This window comes from Anas acuta, chromosome W (genome assembly GCF_963932015.1).
Source record: "Anas acuta chromosome W, bAnaAcu1.1, whole genome shotgun sequence".
NCBI classification, from domain to species: Eukaryota; Metazoa; Chordata; class Aves; order Anseriformes; family Anatidae; genus Anas; species Anas acuta.
In genome coordinates, this window is record NC_089016.1 from 5,716,286 (window position 1) to 5,733,442 (window position 17,157).

General features: G+C 53.6%; 2 protein-coding genes across 3 annotated transcripts in view; both read right to left on the reverse strand.

The window, feature by feature from the left end:
* LOC137846768 (olfactory receptor 14C36-like) overlaps positions 1-17,157 on the reverse strand; it is a 70,756-nt gene that overhangs the window by 44,018 nt on the left and 9,581 nt on the right. The window lies entirely within an intron of this gene.
* LOC137846774 (kinesin-like protein KIF22) lies at positions 15,746-17,153 on the reverse strand. The gene is made up of 4 exons (XM_068664887.1): positions 17,070-17,153; positions 16,808-16,975; positions 15,902-15,961; positions 15,746-15,816 (listed from the first exon to the last, which is right to left on the reverse strand). Exons 1-4 carry the CDS (start codon positions 17,133-17,135, stop codon positions 15,763-15,765), a joined length of 348 nt encoding a protein of 115 aa, XP_068520988.1. The 5' UTR covers positions 17,136-17,153; the 3' UTR covers positions 15,746-15,762.

Consider the following 17,157-nt stretch of genomic DNA (forward strand, 5'->3'; position numbering starts at 1 on the left):
ACCTCCGAAGCAGATCGAACTCCTTCATATGCTGCCAATATCTCCTTTTCAGTTGGAGTATAGCGGGCCTCAGATCCTCTGTATCCCCGACTCCAAAACCCCAGAGGCCGACCTCGAGTTTCCCCAGGTTCTTTCTGCCAGAGGCTCCAGGTGGGGCCATTCTCCCCGGCTGCAGTGTAGAGCACATTCTTTACATCTGGTCCTGTTCGAACTGGCCCAAGGGCTACTGCATGGACTATTTCCTGCTTGATTTGTTCGAAGGCTTGTCGCTGTTCAGGGCCCCATTCAAACTCATTCTTCTTACGGGTTACTTGGTAGAGCAGGTTTACAATTAGACTGTAATTTGGGATGTGCATTCTCCAAAACCCCACAACACCTAGGAAAGTCTGTGTTTCTTTTTTGTTAGTTGGTGGAGACATAGCTGTTATTTTGTTGATCACATCCATTGGGATTTGACGACGTCCATCTTGCCATTTTATTCCTAAAAACTGGATCTCTCGTGCAGGTCCTTTGACTTTATTTTGCTTTATGGCAAAACCGGCTTTCAGAAGGATTTGGACTATTTTCTTCCCTTTCTCGAAAACTTCCTCTGCTGTGTCACCCCACACAATAATGTCATCGATGTACTGCAGGTGTTCAGGAGCTTCCCCCTGCTCTAGCGCAGACTGGATTAGTCCATGGCAAATGGTAGGGCTGTGTTTCCACCCCTGGGGCAGCCGATTCCAAGTATATTGGACTCCCCTCCAAGTGAAGGCAAATTGTGGCCTGCACTCTGCTGCTAGAGGGATGGAGAAAAATGCATTAGCGATATCAATTGTGGCGTACCACTTGGCTGCCTTTGACTCAAGTTCATACTGAAGTTCCAGCATGTCCGGCACTGCAGCACTCAGTGGTGGCGTGACTTCGTTCAGGCCACGATAGTCCACTGTTAGTCTCCACTCGCCATTAGACTTTCGCACTGGCCATATGGGACTATTGAAAGGTGAATGGGTCTTGCTGATCACTCCTTGGCTCTCCAATTGACGAATTAGCTTATGGATGGGAATCAGGGAGTCTCGGTTAGTGCGATATTGCCGCGGGTGCACAGTTGTGGTAGCGATTGGCACTTGCTGTTCTTCGACCCTCAGCAACCCCACAACAGAGGGGTCTTCTGAGAGACCAGGCAAGGTAGATAATTGTTTAATGCCCTCTGTCTCTAAGGCAGCTATACCAAAAGCCCACCGGAACCCTTTTGGGTCCTTGCAATATCCTCTTCTAAGATAGTCTATGCCAAGGATACATGGAGCATCCGGGCCAGTCACAATGCGGTGCTTTTCCCACTCATTCCCAGTCAGACTCACTTCAGCCTCCAATACAGTCAACTGCTGAGATCCCCCTGTCACTCCACAAATATAGATGGGCTCTGGTCCTTTATAGCTCGATGGCATTATAGTACATTGTGCACCAGTATCTACTAAAGCCTTATACTTCTGTGCGTGTGACGTGCCAGGCCATCGAATCCACACAGTCCAATAAACTCGATTGTCCCTTTCCTCCCCCTGGCTGGAGGCAGGGCCCCCCTAATCCTGGTCAGAATCTTCTTCGTTTCTGTGTTTGAAGGACTGTCTGCTAGAAGTTGGAGCAGCAAACTTTTCAGAGAATCCCTTTTTCCTGATTGTTTTCTTTTGCAACTCACGTACCCGTGCCTCTAGGGTCGCAGTAGATTTTCCATCCCATTTTCTCATGTCCTCTCCATGGTCTCGTAAGTAAAACCACAGGGTGGCACGGGGTGAGTACCCACCATATCGTCTTCCTTGTGTGGGTGAACGCCTACCCCTGACAGCTGAGACACTGCTTTGTACAGGTACGGAGGAGAATAATCTCTCTTCAAGTTGGTGAACCTTTTCAGAAAGTTTCTCCCAAGTGTTCTCTTTTGGTCGTTGGACACTGGTTGGTTCAGGTTGGGGGGAAGATAGATTCTCTTTAAGTTGGTGGACCTCTTCAGAAAGTTTCTCCACAGCTGAGACGCAGGCCTGTAAGGAAGAGGAAAGACTTTCTTCGTACTGCCGGAGTTGTTTAGCCGCTTCATCCACTGTGGGTTCCTCATCCTCTTTCCAGGCCATTATTGCCAATGAGCTGGCATATGATGATGGTGCACTCCGTACAAACTTCCGCCACATGGGTCGTGTACACTTGACTTCATCTGGGTCTTTGGATGTTTGTCTGAGGTCTGGATCCTCATAAATCACTTCCCGTACGGCTAATTCCCTCAGGTACTGGATTCCCTTCTCCATAGTGGTCCACTTGCCTGGTAGACATAAAAGTTCTTCCTTGAAGGGATACCTTTCCCTCACAGCTGAGAGGAGACGCCTCCAGAGGCTGGTGGATTGTGCTCCATCTGCAATTGCTTTGTCAATGCCGGCGTCTCGAGCAAGGGATCCCAGCCGCTTGGCTTCCCTGCCGTCTAATTCCACACAATTGGCTCCAGAGTCCCAGCACCGGAGCAGCCAGGTGACAAGCTGCTCACCTATACAGCGACCAAAATCTTTTCGCACATCTCGTAGCTCACGTTCGTTTAGGCTTCGGGTAGTTACTGTTGCTTTTTCGGCATCCTCATCTTCCTCCTCCTGAATCCTTGATGGCCCAGCGTCATCGTCATCTTCGTCATCTCTATACCTAGTTTTGGCAGAAGCCTTGCCTGGATTGGCAGAAGACTCTCTGCGTTCTAAACGACCTGAATCTCTATACCATTTTTTCACCTTCTCTACAGGGGCAGCTTGCACTGCTACTGCTCGTTTCTCTGACTTTGTTACAGGGTCTGCCACAGAGGTTGGAATACCCTCTGCAGGGTCAACTTGCACTGCTACAGCTCGTTTCTCTGACCGTGTTACAGGGTCTGCCACAGGGGTTGGAATACCCTCTGCAGGATCAACTTGCACTGCTACAGCTCGTTTCTCTGACACAGCCACAGGAGTTGGAGCGGCTGCAGGAGCTGGAGCTGGAGCAGTTGCAGGAGCTGGGACTGGAGTAGCGGCAGGAGCTGGAGCTGGAGCGGCTGCAGGAGCTGGAGCTGGAGCGGCTGCAGGAGCTGGAGCTGGAGCAGTTGCAGGAGCTGGGACTGGAGTGGCTGCAGGAGCTGGAACTGGGGAGGCTGCAGGAGCTGGGACTGGAGCGGCTGCAGGAGCTGGAACTGGAGCGGCTGCAGGAGCTGGGACTGGAGCGGCTGCAGGAGCTGGCACTGGAGCGGCTGCAGGAGCTGGATCTGGAGCGGCTGCAGGAGCTGGGACTGGAGCGGCTGCAGGAACCGGATCTGGAGCGGCTGCAGGAGCTGGAACTGGAGCGGCTGCAGGAGCTGGAGCTGGAGCAGTTGCAGGAGCTGGGACTGGAGTGGCTGCAGGAGCTGGAACTGGGGAGGCTGCAGGAGCTGGGACTGGAGCGGCTGCAGGAGCTGGAACTGGAGCGGCTGCAGGAGCTGGAACTGGAGCGGCTGCAGGAACCGGATCTGGAGCGGCTGCAGGAGCTGGAACTGGAGCGGCTGCAGGAACCGGATCTGGAGCGGCTGCAGGAGCTGGAACTGGAGCGGCTGCAGGAACCGGATCTGGAGCGGCTGCAGGAACCGGATCTGGAGCGGCTGCAGGAGCTGGAACTGGAGCGGCTGCAGGAACCGGATCTGGAGCGGCTGCAGGAGCTGGAACTGGAGCGGCTGCAGGAACCGGATCTGGAGCGGCTGCAGGAGCTGGAACTGGAGCGGCTGCAGGAACCGGATCTGGAGCGGCTGCAGAATCCACCGTAGGGGTCACAGTGGCCGTTGGATCTGTCACAGGGCTTGGAGTGGCCGCAGGGTCTGTCACTAAGTTGATAGCAGTATCGATGGCAGCTCGATAGGCATGAGCCAGGCCCCAGCACGTTACAATGATTTGTGTTACTTTGGAACTGCCAGAATCATGACACCTTTTTTTCAAGCATTCTGCCAGTTTTTGAGGATTTTGCCATTGTTCAGGGGTGAATTTCCAACACACTGGGGGTGCCAACTGCTCTAGATGCCTGCCCATATCCACCCATACTCCCTGCCACCCACAACTATACTGCCTCCGGGCAGATCTCCGGATGAGCTTCCCAAGTAGTTGTTTAACTTTAAGCAGAACCTGAAGTGCATTCATGAGGCAGAACAACAAGACTATGGTATTCTGAGTATTCCAAAAATATTCAATATCTTGGAGAGCTATTGTGACAAGCTCAGGGGATAAGAGGGTGGTGAAGGAGGAAGGCAGAGTGACCCAGGAGGATACAGGGGTGGTGAAGGAGAAAGGGAGAGTAAGCAAGTAAGGAAAAATATCTTCCCCTTTCCCCTCCACAGATTGACTCTCTAACGGAGAAAAACAATAGGTATAATTGCTAATAGTTCCCAAGATACTGTTTCCAAAGTACAGAGTCCACGATGTTACTGAGTACAAATACCAAGTTAGAGTCATGACCAGATATCTTATCGTCTCATAAGCCATTGCTATAACACTCAGTACCATAATGATCTGAAACCAGGGCCCGGAGAGGATAAACAACACTACAGAGAGCAAATACGGAAAATAATGTACTATAATACTTAATTTGGAAAACAGGCGCAGCAGAGTTGAGATTAAAGCAATCAGCATCATGACAGGTGACTATTAAGCAGGTCTAATCCTTACACCAATTTTAGTTTAACACACTCTGATCAGATCTGCCGTTATCTCAACCTTTCGGGCCCCACGTTGGGCGCCAAAAAGACTGTCGTGGTTTAACACGGCCGGCAGCTAAACACCACGCAGCCGTTCGCTCACCCTCCCCCCTCCCTCTCTGGGACGGGGGAGAGAAATGGAAAGTGAAGCCCGTGAGTTGAGATAAAGACAGTTTAATAAGACAGGAAAATAATAATAACAAAAATAATAATAACAATAATAATAATAATGATACAATAGTGATAATATGAAAGTAATAATAGTATGTACAAACAAGTGATGCACAATGCAATTGCTCACCACCCGCTGACCGATGATGCCCAGTCTAACCCCGAGCAGTCCCGGCCCCCTCCCCCCGGCTAGCCACCCCTATATATTGTTTAGCGTGACGTCAGATGGTATGGAATACCCCTTTGGCTAGTTTGGGTCACCTGTCCTGGGTCTGTCCCCTCCCAGCTCTTACTGCACCCCCAGCCTGCCCATTGGCAGGACAGAGCAAAAGGCTGAAATGTCCTTGGCTTAGTATAAGCACTGCTCTGCAACAATTAAAGCATTGGGGTGTTATCAGCACTCTTCTCATCCTAAGCCAAAACACAGCATTCCACCAGCTACTAGGAAGAAAATTAATTCTGTTCTAACTGAAACCAGGACACCAAGGAAGTAGGAATAGCTTTATGAAAGAAGGACATACGGTCCCTCTTGTTTTGGGCGACACGCCGGAATCTGGCAGGGTCTCCTGTTCATTGCCTGAGACAGGCTACTTTAGAAGCGGTGGGACAGGATTTATGTGACAGCGCTTGCATCAGGAACAAAGAGGCGCAGACTTTACTACCGACCTATGGGTCAGTGCGAGCGGTTTTGGAAAAGGTAGCCAACGAGGCATGCCTGTGGGCTACTGTGCACCGCATGCTTTTGTCCGATGGGGACAGTGAGAATAAGCAGGCTCCTATGGAGCTGCTGATAAAAAACAATCTAAAGGAAGGGTCAGGGCAGGCGAAGGAGGAGGCTCAATCGGGGGATGAAAATAATGTGGAGCAGGAGAAAGAAGAGGGTGGGAAAGCTTTTGTGGCCCCCTGCGAGTTCGGTTGGATCGTGAAAGAATAGCAACACCTAGTGCTCCTGCGTCGGAAGGGAGCACCGTACATACTTCATTGGACGGGTCCTTTTGGGGGGTAAATAAGAAGGGCTCCCTTATTCTGTTCCCTGCCGGGGGTCCTGAAGGGGCAGGGGTGGCATCCGGGCAGGTGCCGGCGTTTTCGGGCTCCCTCCGGCTGCCGCTGTATGCAGCCCCCCCCCCCGCGTTTGACCCTGGAGGGCGGGAGGGGGGGGAAGCGTGGGTGGAGCTATTTTCGGAGAAGCCCCTACCATCGTCCATGCGTCGCGTTCCTGTTCTGTCGGGTGCTGCGTCCCGAGAGAGAGAACGAGTGGATAGTGAGAGTTCAACAGATGAGGAGTCTCGGGATCCTAGACAGGCTACCCCACGGCAGCCGATGCGCATCCGCAAGGAGGTGCAAAAGGCAAGAGAAAAATGGACTATTAGTGTGAGAGAATGTCTTCTCTCGGGTTGTGAAATAACGCCAAGTCCTGTGCGGATAGGGTGCTATCCTGTTTTTGCGGGGTCTCAAGGACATCAGTGGCAGCCGGTGGATTATAAAATGCTGCTACAGTTAAAAAAGGCTGTACAGGAGGGGGGATTCTCTAGCCCACAGACACAGGTTTTGTTGGATGCGGTGGCTTTGCAAGGGCCCCTGATGTTTGACTGGCAGCAGGTTGCCCAAGCCTGCCTGATGGCAGCGCAGGTACCCATGTTTGAGTCTTTGCTAGAAGAGGAAGGTGAAGTGTTAATGGTGCGTGCATGGGCGAATCCCCAGGATCCTTTACATGGTATGCCTGGGGAGGCATTGGTGGGACGGGGGAGGTGGAATACTCAGCAGGAACAGCTGTTGCTGCCGCAGCCCGTGCTGATTGCTGCTGCTGATTTGGGTCATAAAGCATTAGAGCGGATGAATGCTGTAGTCAGCCCGACTCCCAGTTATCTCCATATTTGGCAAAAACCTGAGGAATATTTTGGGTGCTTTGCAGATAGAGTGCAGACAGCTGTGGCGAGCAGTAATTTACCACCGGAAGCGCAAGATGTTGTTTTGAGAGAATGCTTAAGAACGGGAGCTCTACCTGAGTTCAAGGCCGCTCTTGCAGTGCTTCCAGCTTCTGCAAGCACAAGCGAGCTGATTGCTCGCGGATGTGCGTTTGGCAAGGCTCAGGAGATGCAGCCTCTTGCTGCTGCTCTCAGTGAGCAGATGGTTGGGGTCACATCCGCCCTCCAGGTGTTTGCTCTCCATCCTGGAGGTTGTTTTTGTTGCAGACAGTGTGGTCACGTAGCTCGTGATTGTTCCAAGAAAAGGGAACCTGTGATCGAAAACAGCCGTCATCCAGTATTGATTCGCTGGGATGACACTGGTGTCCGGCAGGAGGTGGGGCCCCTCAGACCCTACATTCTAGCCATTCCTATATCTCTGTTAGGTCGTGATGCATTAGTGGTAGCAGGATTATGCTGTGGGCTACCGGACCGCTCCGCTGTTTCCAACGCCATACGCTTACACCCTACGGTCTGCTGAGCCAGTACTCAACGGGACACTTCGTGGGCTGTTCCGCCTGTTACTTGCTGGGGAAGGAAGCTGACTACCATCCGTATCAATGCCACCGTGCAGGCAGGTATCAATCTGACACATGAAATACACTTGTCATCGGACGGCACCACACATGCGATGGAGGATGGAAAAGAAACCGCTCTGCCGGTGGCGCAATTGTGCGGCTCCATTGACGTTTGGGACAATGGGACAATAGTGGATGTGACCGTTGCGCTGTGGACATTTAAGACCACGGTGCGCAATCAGTCGGTGGCCTGGTTGTGGGTGGGGCCACTGGGCCAAGCTCCTGCACCGGTGGACTTTTTCCCTGGGGATGCTTGGACTGTAAATAGCCGTGCGACAGCCCTTTATCAATCGTTCCGCGTCGCGCATGTTTCAAACTCTGCTCATTGGCGTTTACCTAACCCCTATTGGTTACTCTGTTCTCAGGAACGTGCTTGGAAGGTGATTCCAGCTAACACGACACTTGGTTTGTGCTCTATGGGTCTGCTATTGTGGCCGCATCGCACTGCTCGCAGCCCTCGAGCAACCCGAGGAGTCTGTAAAATTCTGGTGTTGTTAAAAATGAGAGATAAAAGGTCAGCTCAGTACACACAGCAAGCAAGGAGCAATCAAGGAGAAAATTTAATGATAGGGTTAATTAGAGACTTCGCAAAAATGCAGAATGTGAGTCAAGTGACCGCTTGTTTACCTATACCTAAATCCGCAGGTGATCCTATACCCTGGGGTATAATCACATCACCGATACCCCAGATTGAGAAAAACAAGACAATCCAATGTGAATCGGAAACAGTCATAGAGACAGAAAGGCTGGAAGGGTTTTATAGGAAGTGTCAGATTCGCCTTTATTCTGGGTGTCAAAAGGAAAGAAATTACATATTTACGGACCTAGACAACGAAGATGGATGACTAGGGATGTGTGAGTATGATGCACCATGCACACAACAAAAGGAAAAGGTTATATGAAAGTGTAAAGAAGATAACGAGTTAGGAGGATTAGAGGGTTGGGAGTCCTCTCATAGAGAGAACGACAAAAAGAGAAGTAAGTGAAGAGGATGATGAGTGGCAGGAACCGTCCACTGGGATAAAGATAGAATGGGTGGTAGAATTGTTGTTTACCCCGATAGCCTCCTACCACAACAGGGAGCTGATATACAATTTGATGGGGCAAGTACATAGACTGGCCAACATAACAAAAAGGGGGTTTAAGGAATTAAATATACAGTTACAAGCCACAACAAGAATGACCCTGCAGAATAGATTGGCCCTGGATATGCTTCTGTTAAAGGAACACGGCGTCTGTGGATACCTTAAAGATAAGGTTGACCATTGTTGTATACACATTCCGAATGTAACTGCCGATGTAGAACGTGACATATCCCAAATAGCCCAGGTAGAAGACAAAATAAAAGAAGAGCAGCGTGACGCAGAACAGAATTGGCTGGGGGCAACTCTCGAGGGGTTAGGCTTTCAGCTAGAAGGATGGCTTAAATCGCTCTTACAAACAATATTGCTACTGGTAATAGTATTCATTGTGATAGGGCTAGTATATGCATGTATTAAAGCAAAAATAGCTAGAAGCAGTATAATGAATCGCAGCATGCTAACCATTCTCACCAAAAATCATGAAGGGTTCCCATTGCCACCACTTGCTCCTGGGACGGATACTCGTCCCTAAGTACTTATGATTAAATCATGCTTAGTGTAACGGGTTAAAGGGGGTACATTACTGCATAAAGAGAGGGGAGGTGTGGGATTATTCTGGGTTGTGCCTGCGTGAACGAAAGGAGGGGTCTGGGGTGCCTACGAGCACAGTGGGAGGGGTCCTGGGTTCCTGGGTGGGACGCTTTGACACTATATAAGATAATGTCACGCAGTAATAAATTGGCTTACGGCACAGAACGCTGGTCGTTGTGTCCGTTTGACCCAGGGCTTTCAGTTGGGATATCCTACACATATCCCTAAACTCATCATCTAAACGTCTTTTAAAGACTTCCAGGGATGGTGACTCCACCACTTCCCTGGGCAGCCTGTTCCAATGTCTAACAACCCTTTCAGTAAAGAAGTTCTTCCTAACATCTAACCTAAAACTCCCGTGGCGCAACTTAAGCCCATTCCCCCTCGTCCTGTCACCAGGCACGTGGGAGAACAGACCAACCCCCACCTCGCTACAGCCTCCTTTAAGGTATCTGTAGAGAGCGATAAGGTCGCCCCTGAGCCTCCTCTTCTCCAGGCTGAACAAGACCAGCTCCTTCAGCCGCTCCTCGTAGGACTTGTTCTCCAGGCCCCTCACCAGCTTTGTCGCCCTTCTCTGGACCCGCTCAAGCACCTCAATGTCCTTCTCGTAGCGAGGGGCCCAAAACTGAACACGGTACTCGAGGTGCGGCCTCACCAGAGCCGAGTACAGGGGGACGATCACCTCCCTAGCCCTGCTGGTCACACTGTTTCTGATACAAGCCAGGATGCCGTTGGCCTTCTTGGCCACCTGAGCACACTGCTGGCTCATATTCAGCCGACTGTCCACCATCACTCCCAGGTCCTTCTCTGCCTGGCAGCTCTCCAACCACTCATCTCCCAGCCTGTAGCTCTGTTTGGGGTTGTTGCGCCCCACGTGCAGGACCTGGCACTTGGCCTTGTTGAACTTCATGCAGTTGACCTCAGCCCACCGGTGCAGCCTATCCAGATCCTCCTGCAGAGCCTTCCTACCCTCAAGCAGATCGACACACGCACCTAACTTGGTGTCATCTGCAAACATACTGAGGGTGCACTCAATGCCCTCGTCCAGATCATTGATGAAGATATGAAAGAGGACCAGCCCCAGCACCGAGCCCTGGGGGACGCCACTAGTGACTGGCCTCCAACTGGACTTGACTCTATTTACCACGACTCTTTGAGCCCGGCTATCCAGCCAGTTTCTAACCCAACGAAGCATGCGCCAGTCCAAGCCAAGAGCAGCCAGTTTCTTGAGGAGAATGCTGTGGGAGACGGTGTCAAAAGCCTTGCTGAAGTCAAGGTAGACCACATCCACAGCCTTTCCCTCGTCCACCCAGCGCGTCACTTTGTCATAGAAGGAGATCAGGTTCGTCAAGCAGGATCTGCCTTCCATAAACCCATGCTGACTGGGCCTGATCGCCTGCTTGCCCTGCAAGTGCCGCATGATGACTCCCAAGAGGATCTGCTCCATGAGCTTCCCTGGTACTGAGGTCAAACTGACAGGCCTGTAGTTTTCCGGGTCTGCCCTCCGGCCCTTCTTGTAGATGGGCGTCACATTTGCTAGCCGCCAGTCAGCTGGGACCTCCCCCGATAGCCAGGACTGCTGATAAATGATGGATAGGGGCTTGGCCAGCTCCTCTGCCAGTTCTCTCAGTACCCTTGGGTGGATCCCATCCGGCCCCATTGACTTGTGCATATCCAAGTGCCGTAGCAGGTCACCAACCAGTTCTTCGTGGATGGTGAGGGCCACATCCTGCTCCCCATCCCCTTCCACCAGCTCAGGGTACTGGGTATCCAGAGAACAACCGGTATTGTCGCTAACGACTGAGGCAAAGAAGGCATTGAGCACCTCCGCCTTTTCCTCATCTCTTGTAACTAAGTTTCCCCCCGCATCCAGTAAAGGATGGAGATTCTCCTTAGTCCTCCTTTTTGTGTTGATGTATTTATAAAAACGTTTTTTTGTTATCTTTAACGGCAGTAGCCAGATTGAGCTCCAGATGAGCTTTGGCCTTCCTAATTTTGTCCCTGCACAGCCTCGCTACATCCTTATAGTCCTCCCTAGTGGCCTGCCCACTTTTCCAAAGATTATAAACCCTCTTTTTTCTCCTAAACTCAAGCCACAGTTCTCTGTTGAGCCAGGCTGGTCTTCTTCTCCGCTGGCTCATCTTTGGGGACATGGGGACAGACCGCTCCTGCGCCATTAGGATTTCCCTCTTGAAGAGCGTCCAGCCTTCCTGGACCCCTCTGCCCTTCAGAACCGCCTCCCAAGAAACTCCACAAACTAGTGTCCTGAGCAGCCCAAAGTCAGCCCTCTGAAAGTCCAATACAGCGGTTTTACTGGTCCCCTTCCTGGCCTCGCCAAAAATAGTGAACTCCACCATTTCGTGGTCACTCTGCCCAAGACAGCTCCCGACAATCACATCCTCCACCAGTCCTTCTCTGTTTGTGAAGAGAAGGTCTAGCAGGGCACCACCCCTGGTAGGTTCACTAATCAGCTGCGTCAGGAAGCTATCTTCCACTTTCTCCAGAAACCTCCTAGACCGCTTTCTCTGGGCTGTGTTGTGCTTCCAGGATATGTCAGGGAAGTTGAAGTCCCCCACGAGTACAAGCACTGAAGATTTCGCAACTTCTGTCAGCTTCCTGTAGAACTCCTCATCCGTCTCCTCATCCTGGTTCGGCGGTCTATAGCAGACCCCGACCAGGACACTAGCCTTGTTGTCCCTGCCGATCCTAACCCAAAGGGACTCGACCTTGTCATTCCCAGCCTTGAGCTCTATAACATCGAAAGACTCTCTAATATAGAGAGCCACACCGCCACCCCTTCTGTGCTGCCTGTCCCTTCTGAAGAGCTTATAGCCAGGCATTGCAGCACTCCAGTCATGAGACTGGTCCCACCACGTCTCCGTGATGGCAACCAAGTCGTAGCCTGCCTGCTGCACAATGGCTTCCAGCTCCTCCTGTTTGTTACCCATGCTGCGTGCATTGGTGTAAATGCACTTCAGCTGGGTCATTACCTTATCCTCCGGCTTTGCCATTGTTCCCCCTGGCACAGCCCCAACAATCCTTGCTTCAGCCCCATCCCCCTTCTTACCTAGTTTAAAGCCCTCTCAATGAGCCCTGCCAGCTCCTGGCCCAGGATCCTTTTTCCCCTAAAAGACAGGGACCCGTCTGCGGCCATCAGGCCAGGTGCTAAGTAAAGTGCCCCATGGTCGAAAAACCCAGGATTTCTGCGTTGGCACCAGCCCCGGAGCCACGTGTTTTACAGGTGGGCTTTCCGTGTCCTCTCTGTACCCCTCCCTGCCACCGTAGGGATGGATGAAAACACCACCTGCACTCCCGCTCCATCCACTAACCGTCCCAGCCCCCTAAAGTCTCTTTTGATTGCCTTCAGGCTTCTCTCCTCAATGTTGTCACTGCCCGCCTGGACTATCAAAAGAGGATAATAATCAGAGGGGCAAACCAGGTTGGGAAGCTTCCTGGCAACGTCCCTGACCCTGGCCCCTGGGAGACAGACTTCCCTATGGGTAGGGTCAGGCCGACAAATAGGGCCCTCTGTTTCCCTAAGAATAGAGTCTCCCACAACAATAACCCTTCTGTCTTTCTTAGTGGAGGCAGTCCTGAGGCGTGGAGTCAACCTCCTCGCCCTAGGCATCCTCCTGGGAACACTTGCTACCTCTTCCTCACGCACTAGTCTCTCGAGCTCCAGGGCCTCAAACCTGTTGTGTAAGGGCACCTGGGAAGGTGGGGCCGGAAGAGGAGGGCATCGCCTGCAATGTCGAGCAGGGACCTGTTTCCATTCCTCCTCAACTCCCAGATCCCCTCCCTCTGCCCGACAGCAACAGGGCAGGGGGTCCACCCCCATTTGGGGTGTCTCACCCCGGTACCTCTCCTTGAGGCCCTGCAGGGAGTTACTCCACCAGTCTATCTCCCGCTCACACTCCCTGATAACCCTCAACCTCTCCACCTCCTCCTTGAGCTCCACCACCATGTGGATCAGGTCATCTACCTGCTCGCACCTCACGCACGCAGTTTCTCTGCCTCCCGCCGATGGCAGCAACAGGCTCAGACACTCCCTGCATCCCGTGACCTGAACTGCTGCATTTTTTAACGGGTAGTCGGTCTGGGTGTGTACCGACTTCCTGGAGAGCACACTGTGCCTGGTGGAGACCATTAGGCACTGGAACGGGCTCCCCAGGGAAGTGGTGGAGTCACCATCCCTGGAGGTCTTTAAAAGATGTTTAGTTGTAGAGCTTAGATTGGAATGCTGCGTCCAGTGTTTGGCTCCCATTTACAAAGAGACATGGGACGTCCTGGAAAGAGTCCCACGAAGGACCACAAAGGTAACGACTGGACTGGAGCATCTCTCCTATGAGGAAAGCCTGAGAGAGCTGGAGCTGTTCAGTCTAGAGCAGAAAAGGCTCAGGCAGATCTCACATGGAAGTACCTGAAGGGAGGGTGCAAAGAGGATGGAGCCATGCTTTTGCCAGTGGTGCTCAGCGGCAGAAGACGACGCAGGAGGTTCCCTCTGAGCATCAGAACATTCGTTACTCTGTGGGCGACTGACAAGTGGCACGGGTTGTCCGGAGAGGTTGTGGAGTCTCCCTCCTTGGAGATATTCAGAAGATGTCTGGACATGGTCCTGGACAAGAGGGGCTGGACAAGATGATGCCCAGAGACTCCTTTCAAGATAACCCATTTTCTGACATATCTGCAGGGCCCCAGGGTGTCTCTCTCAAACCCAGCTCACGAAAGTTCTGGCTTTCCTGGCCATTCTATGTGGTATATCCCAGCTGCAGGCAGTTGTGGTCAAATTTTGGGCCAAGAATATTCGCCTAGGTCAAGGATATCCACGTTTTCACAAGGATATTTCACTTTTCTTCACGGTGCTCAACGAATTCCCTTTGAGAAACAGCCAGGAGCAGGCGTAAAATTATTAAATGTGGGTAAAAATTAAGGAGCAGGCCAGCAGAGGCCATCTTGTGCAAGGATCTGGCAGGATCATGAAACGAATCCTCCTGAAGGCACCATTGAGGTACATGCAGGATGAGGAGGTGATCTGGGACAGAGGCTGAGAGAGCTGGGGGTGTTCACCCTGGAGAAGAGGAGGCTCCAGGCAGACCTTACTGCAATGAATGAAATTTCTGCTTTCTAAAACTTTCGAAAATTTCTAAAATTGAGCCTCGGAGAGTTTCTTCGACCCGCTTTTACAGTCTCAGCGGCTGCTAAGTCCACGTTGATCTTCCCAGGAGCAGCGCCGGTACTTTGATGACCCACCAACCGATGTGACAACCGCCACAGCTGCTCTCACCCAGAAAAGGAGGGGAAGAAGGAAAGGAAAGAAACAGCTCAGGGGTACACATGAGGATAGTTTAATTAATAATAAGTATACAAATATTACAAATAAATATATAATAATAATTTCCCCTTAATATTTTTTAAAAAGGGAAAGGGGAAAAAGGAAAAAAAAACAAAAAACAAAAAACGAGCAAAGGTCGTGTGGGAGTGCAGAGGAAAGAATTTTCCTCCCAAAACAAGCAATTTCTGCACGTCCGGGAGCCCTCTGGTGCCAAGATCCTGAACTGCAGCACCCGACATTTGGGTGGAGAAGCCCAGAGATCGAGTCCCACCATCACCGGCACCTGCTGAGGAGGGTGAGGTCTTCTGCACGATGAGGTCCCAGCGGGCGAGGTCTTGGCCGTGAGGTCCCAACGAGTGGTCTTCTGCACAAGGTCCCAACGGCAACTCAAGGAACGGAAGCTTTTGGACCACGTGGTGAGCACCAGGAGATGCTGGAGCCCCACCAAGAACGCAAGGTGGAGGAGCTCCGATGCCCAAGTCTCGGTCCCTCAAGGGTCCTCTTGCAGGAGGAAGCAGCCCGCGGGTGCCGAGGTGGGCTTGGGTCACCTTGGTGGCTTGCGGTCACCTTGGTGGCTCCGAGGCCATTTTGGTGGCTCATGGTCAGCTTGACCTCTTGTGGTCACCTTGGTAGTTCGGGGGTCATCTTGGGGGCCTGGGTTCATCTCAGCATCTCGTGGTTGGGCCCAACTTGATGGCCTGGGGTCACCTTGTCTCAGGGGTTACCTTGGTGGCTTAGGGTCATCTTGGTGTTTGGCGTCACCTCCTCAGCTTGGGGACACCTTTGTGTCTTAGAGGTCACCTCCTTGGCTCAGGGGTCCCCTTGGTGACCACGTTGGTGGCTTGGGGTCATCTTGGTGCTTGGGGGACACCTTGGTGGCTCAGAGTCACTTCCTTGGCTTGGGGTCATCTCCTTGGTAGCTCAGGGGTCATCTTGGTGGTTCAGGGTCACCTCCTTGGCTTGGGGACACCTTGGTGGCTCAAAGGTCACCTTGGTGGCCTGGGGACACCTTTGTGTCTTAGAGGTCACCTCCTAGGCTTGGGGATACCTTGGTGGCTTAGGGTGTCACCTCCTTGTCTCGGGGGTCTCCTTGGTGACCACTTTGGTGGCTTGGGGGACACCTTGGTGGCTCGGGAACACCTTGGTGGCTCAGAGTCACTTCCTTGACTTGGGAACATCTCCTTGGTGGCTCAGGGGTCACCTCCTCAGCTTGGGGACACCTTGGTGGCTTGGGGGGGTCACCTCCTTGTCCTGGGGTCACCTTGGTGGCACCTTGGTGTCTTGGGGTCATCTCCCCTTGTCCCCGCCCCCCAGGCGCACGCAGCCAGGCGGGGTCGGCGCTTGTGGGTGTTTATTGGGGCGCAGGGCCCAACGGGGCTGTCCCCAGGGCAGCGGTGACATTGGCCTGCGGAGAGGGACACCACGTCACCCCTGTGTCACCCCCCCATGTGTCCCCTGGGTGTCCCCCACCCTCCCGTGTCCCCGTTCACCTGCAGCAGCGTGGCCACCTGCGCCACCGTGAAGCCGGGCACCGCCGCCAGGTCCTCCACCTGCGGGGACAGTGGCACCCATGGGTGGCCCTGGGGACAACACGGGGCAGGGAGGGGGGCAGGGACACTGGGTGTGCCAGTGGGGTGGTGCAGGGTGACAGGGGACACCCAGGGGTGGGATAGGACACGCATGGGGACACTGGGAGGTGACACAGTGACATGGGACATAGGAGGGGACACCCAGGGGTGGCACAAGGTGACAGGGGACACACCCGGGGGCACCCAGAGGTGGCAGAGAGTGGCACAGGGTGACATGGGACATGGCAGGGGACACCCAGGGGTGGCACAGGACACACATGGGGACACTGGGAGGTGACACAGTGCTGTGGGACATAGGAGGGGACACCCAGAGGTGGCACAGGGTGACACGGGGTGACATGGGGCATGCCTGGGGATACCTGGGGTGGCAGAGGGTGACAAAGGATACAGGAGGGGACACCCAGGGGTGGCACAGGACACGTATGGGGACACTGGGAGGTGACACAGTGACGTGGGACATAGGAGGGGACACCCAGAGGTGGCACAGGGTGACATGGCAGGGGACACCCAAAGGTGGGACAGGGTGACACGGGACATGGCAGGGGACACCCAGGGGTGGCACAGGATGACACAGGGCACACCTGGGGACACGCAGGGGTGGGATAGGACATGCATGGGGACACTGGGAGGTGACAGTGCTGTGGGACATAGGAGGGGACACCCAGGGGTGGCACAGGGTGACACGGGGTGACATGGGGCACACCCGAGGGCACCCAGGGGTGGCACAGGGTGCCATGGGACACACAGGGGGTGACACAAGGTGACAAGAAGACACGGGGGAGGTGACAGGGGGTGCCAGGTACTGACCGTGCGGAAGGGGCCGTGCTCCTGGCGCCAGGCTCGGACGCGCCCCCCCCGGCGTGGCCCCAGCCCCCGCAGCTGTGCCGGGTCCCCCCCGTTGAGCGCCTGCAGGACGTGGGCCCGGACCCCCGCCTCCACCTGGGGGGCGGCCACCGCCTCCCACTGGGGACAGCCCTGGGGACAGCAGGGGACACTGAGGGGGGGGGGGGGACGGGACACAAACGGACCCCCCCCCAGTCCTGTCACATCCCCCCCTCAAGGGACTCACCTTCTGCCGCCGCCGCAGCACCACCAGGGAGGCCGGGGAGGGGGCACCTGCGGGATAAAGTGGCATGGGGGGGGAAAATTTGGGGACG

Excerpts from the sequence above, each read along its gene's own strand:
- LOC137846774 (XM_068664887.1), bottom strand. The coding sequence starts at position 17,135 with ATGCCACTTTATCCCGCAGGTGCCCCCTCCCCGGCCTCCCTGGTGGTG. Across the intron at positions 16,976-17,069 it reads TGCTGCGGCGGCGGCAGAAG|GGCTGTCCCCAGTGGGAGGC; the intron begins GTGAGTCCCTTG and ends TGCTGTCCCCAG. Across the intron at positions 15,962-16,807 it reads AGCACGGCCCCTTCCGCACG|GTGGAGGACCTGGCGGCGGT; the intron begins GTCAGTACCTGG and ends CTGTCCCCGCAG.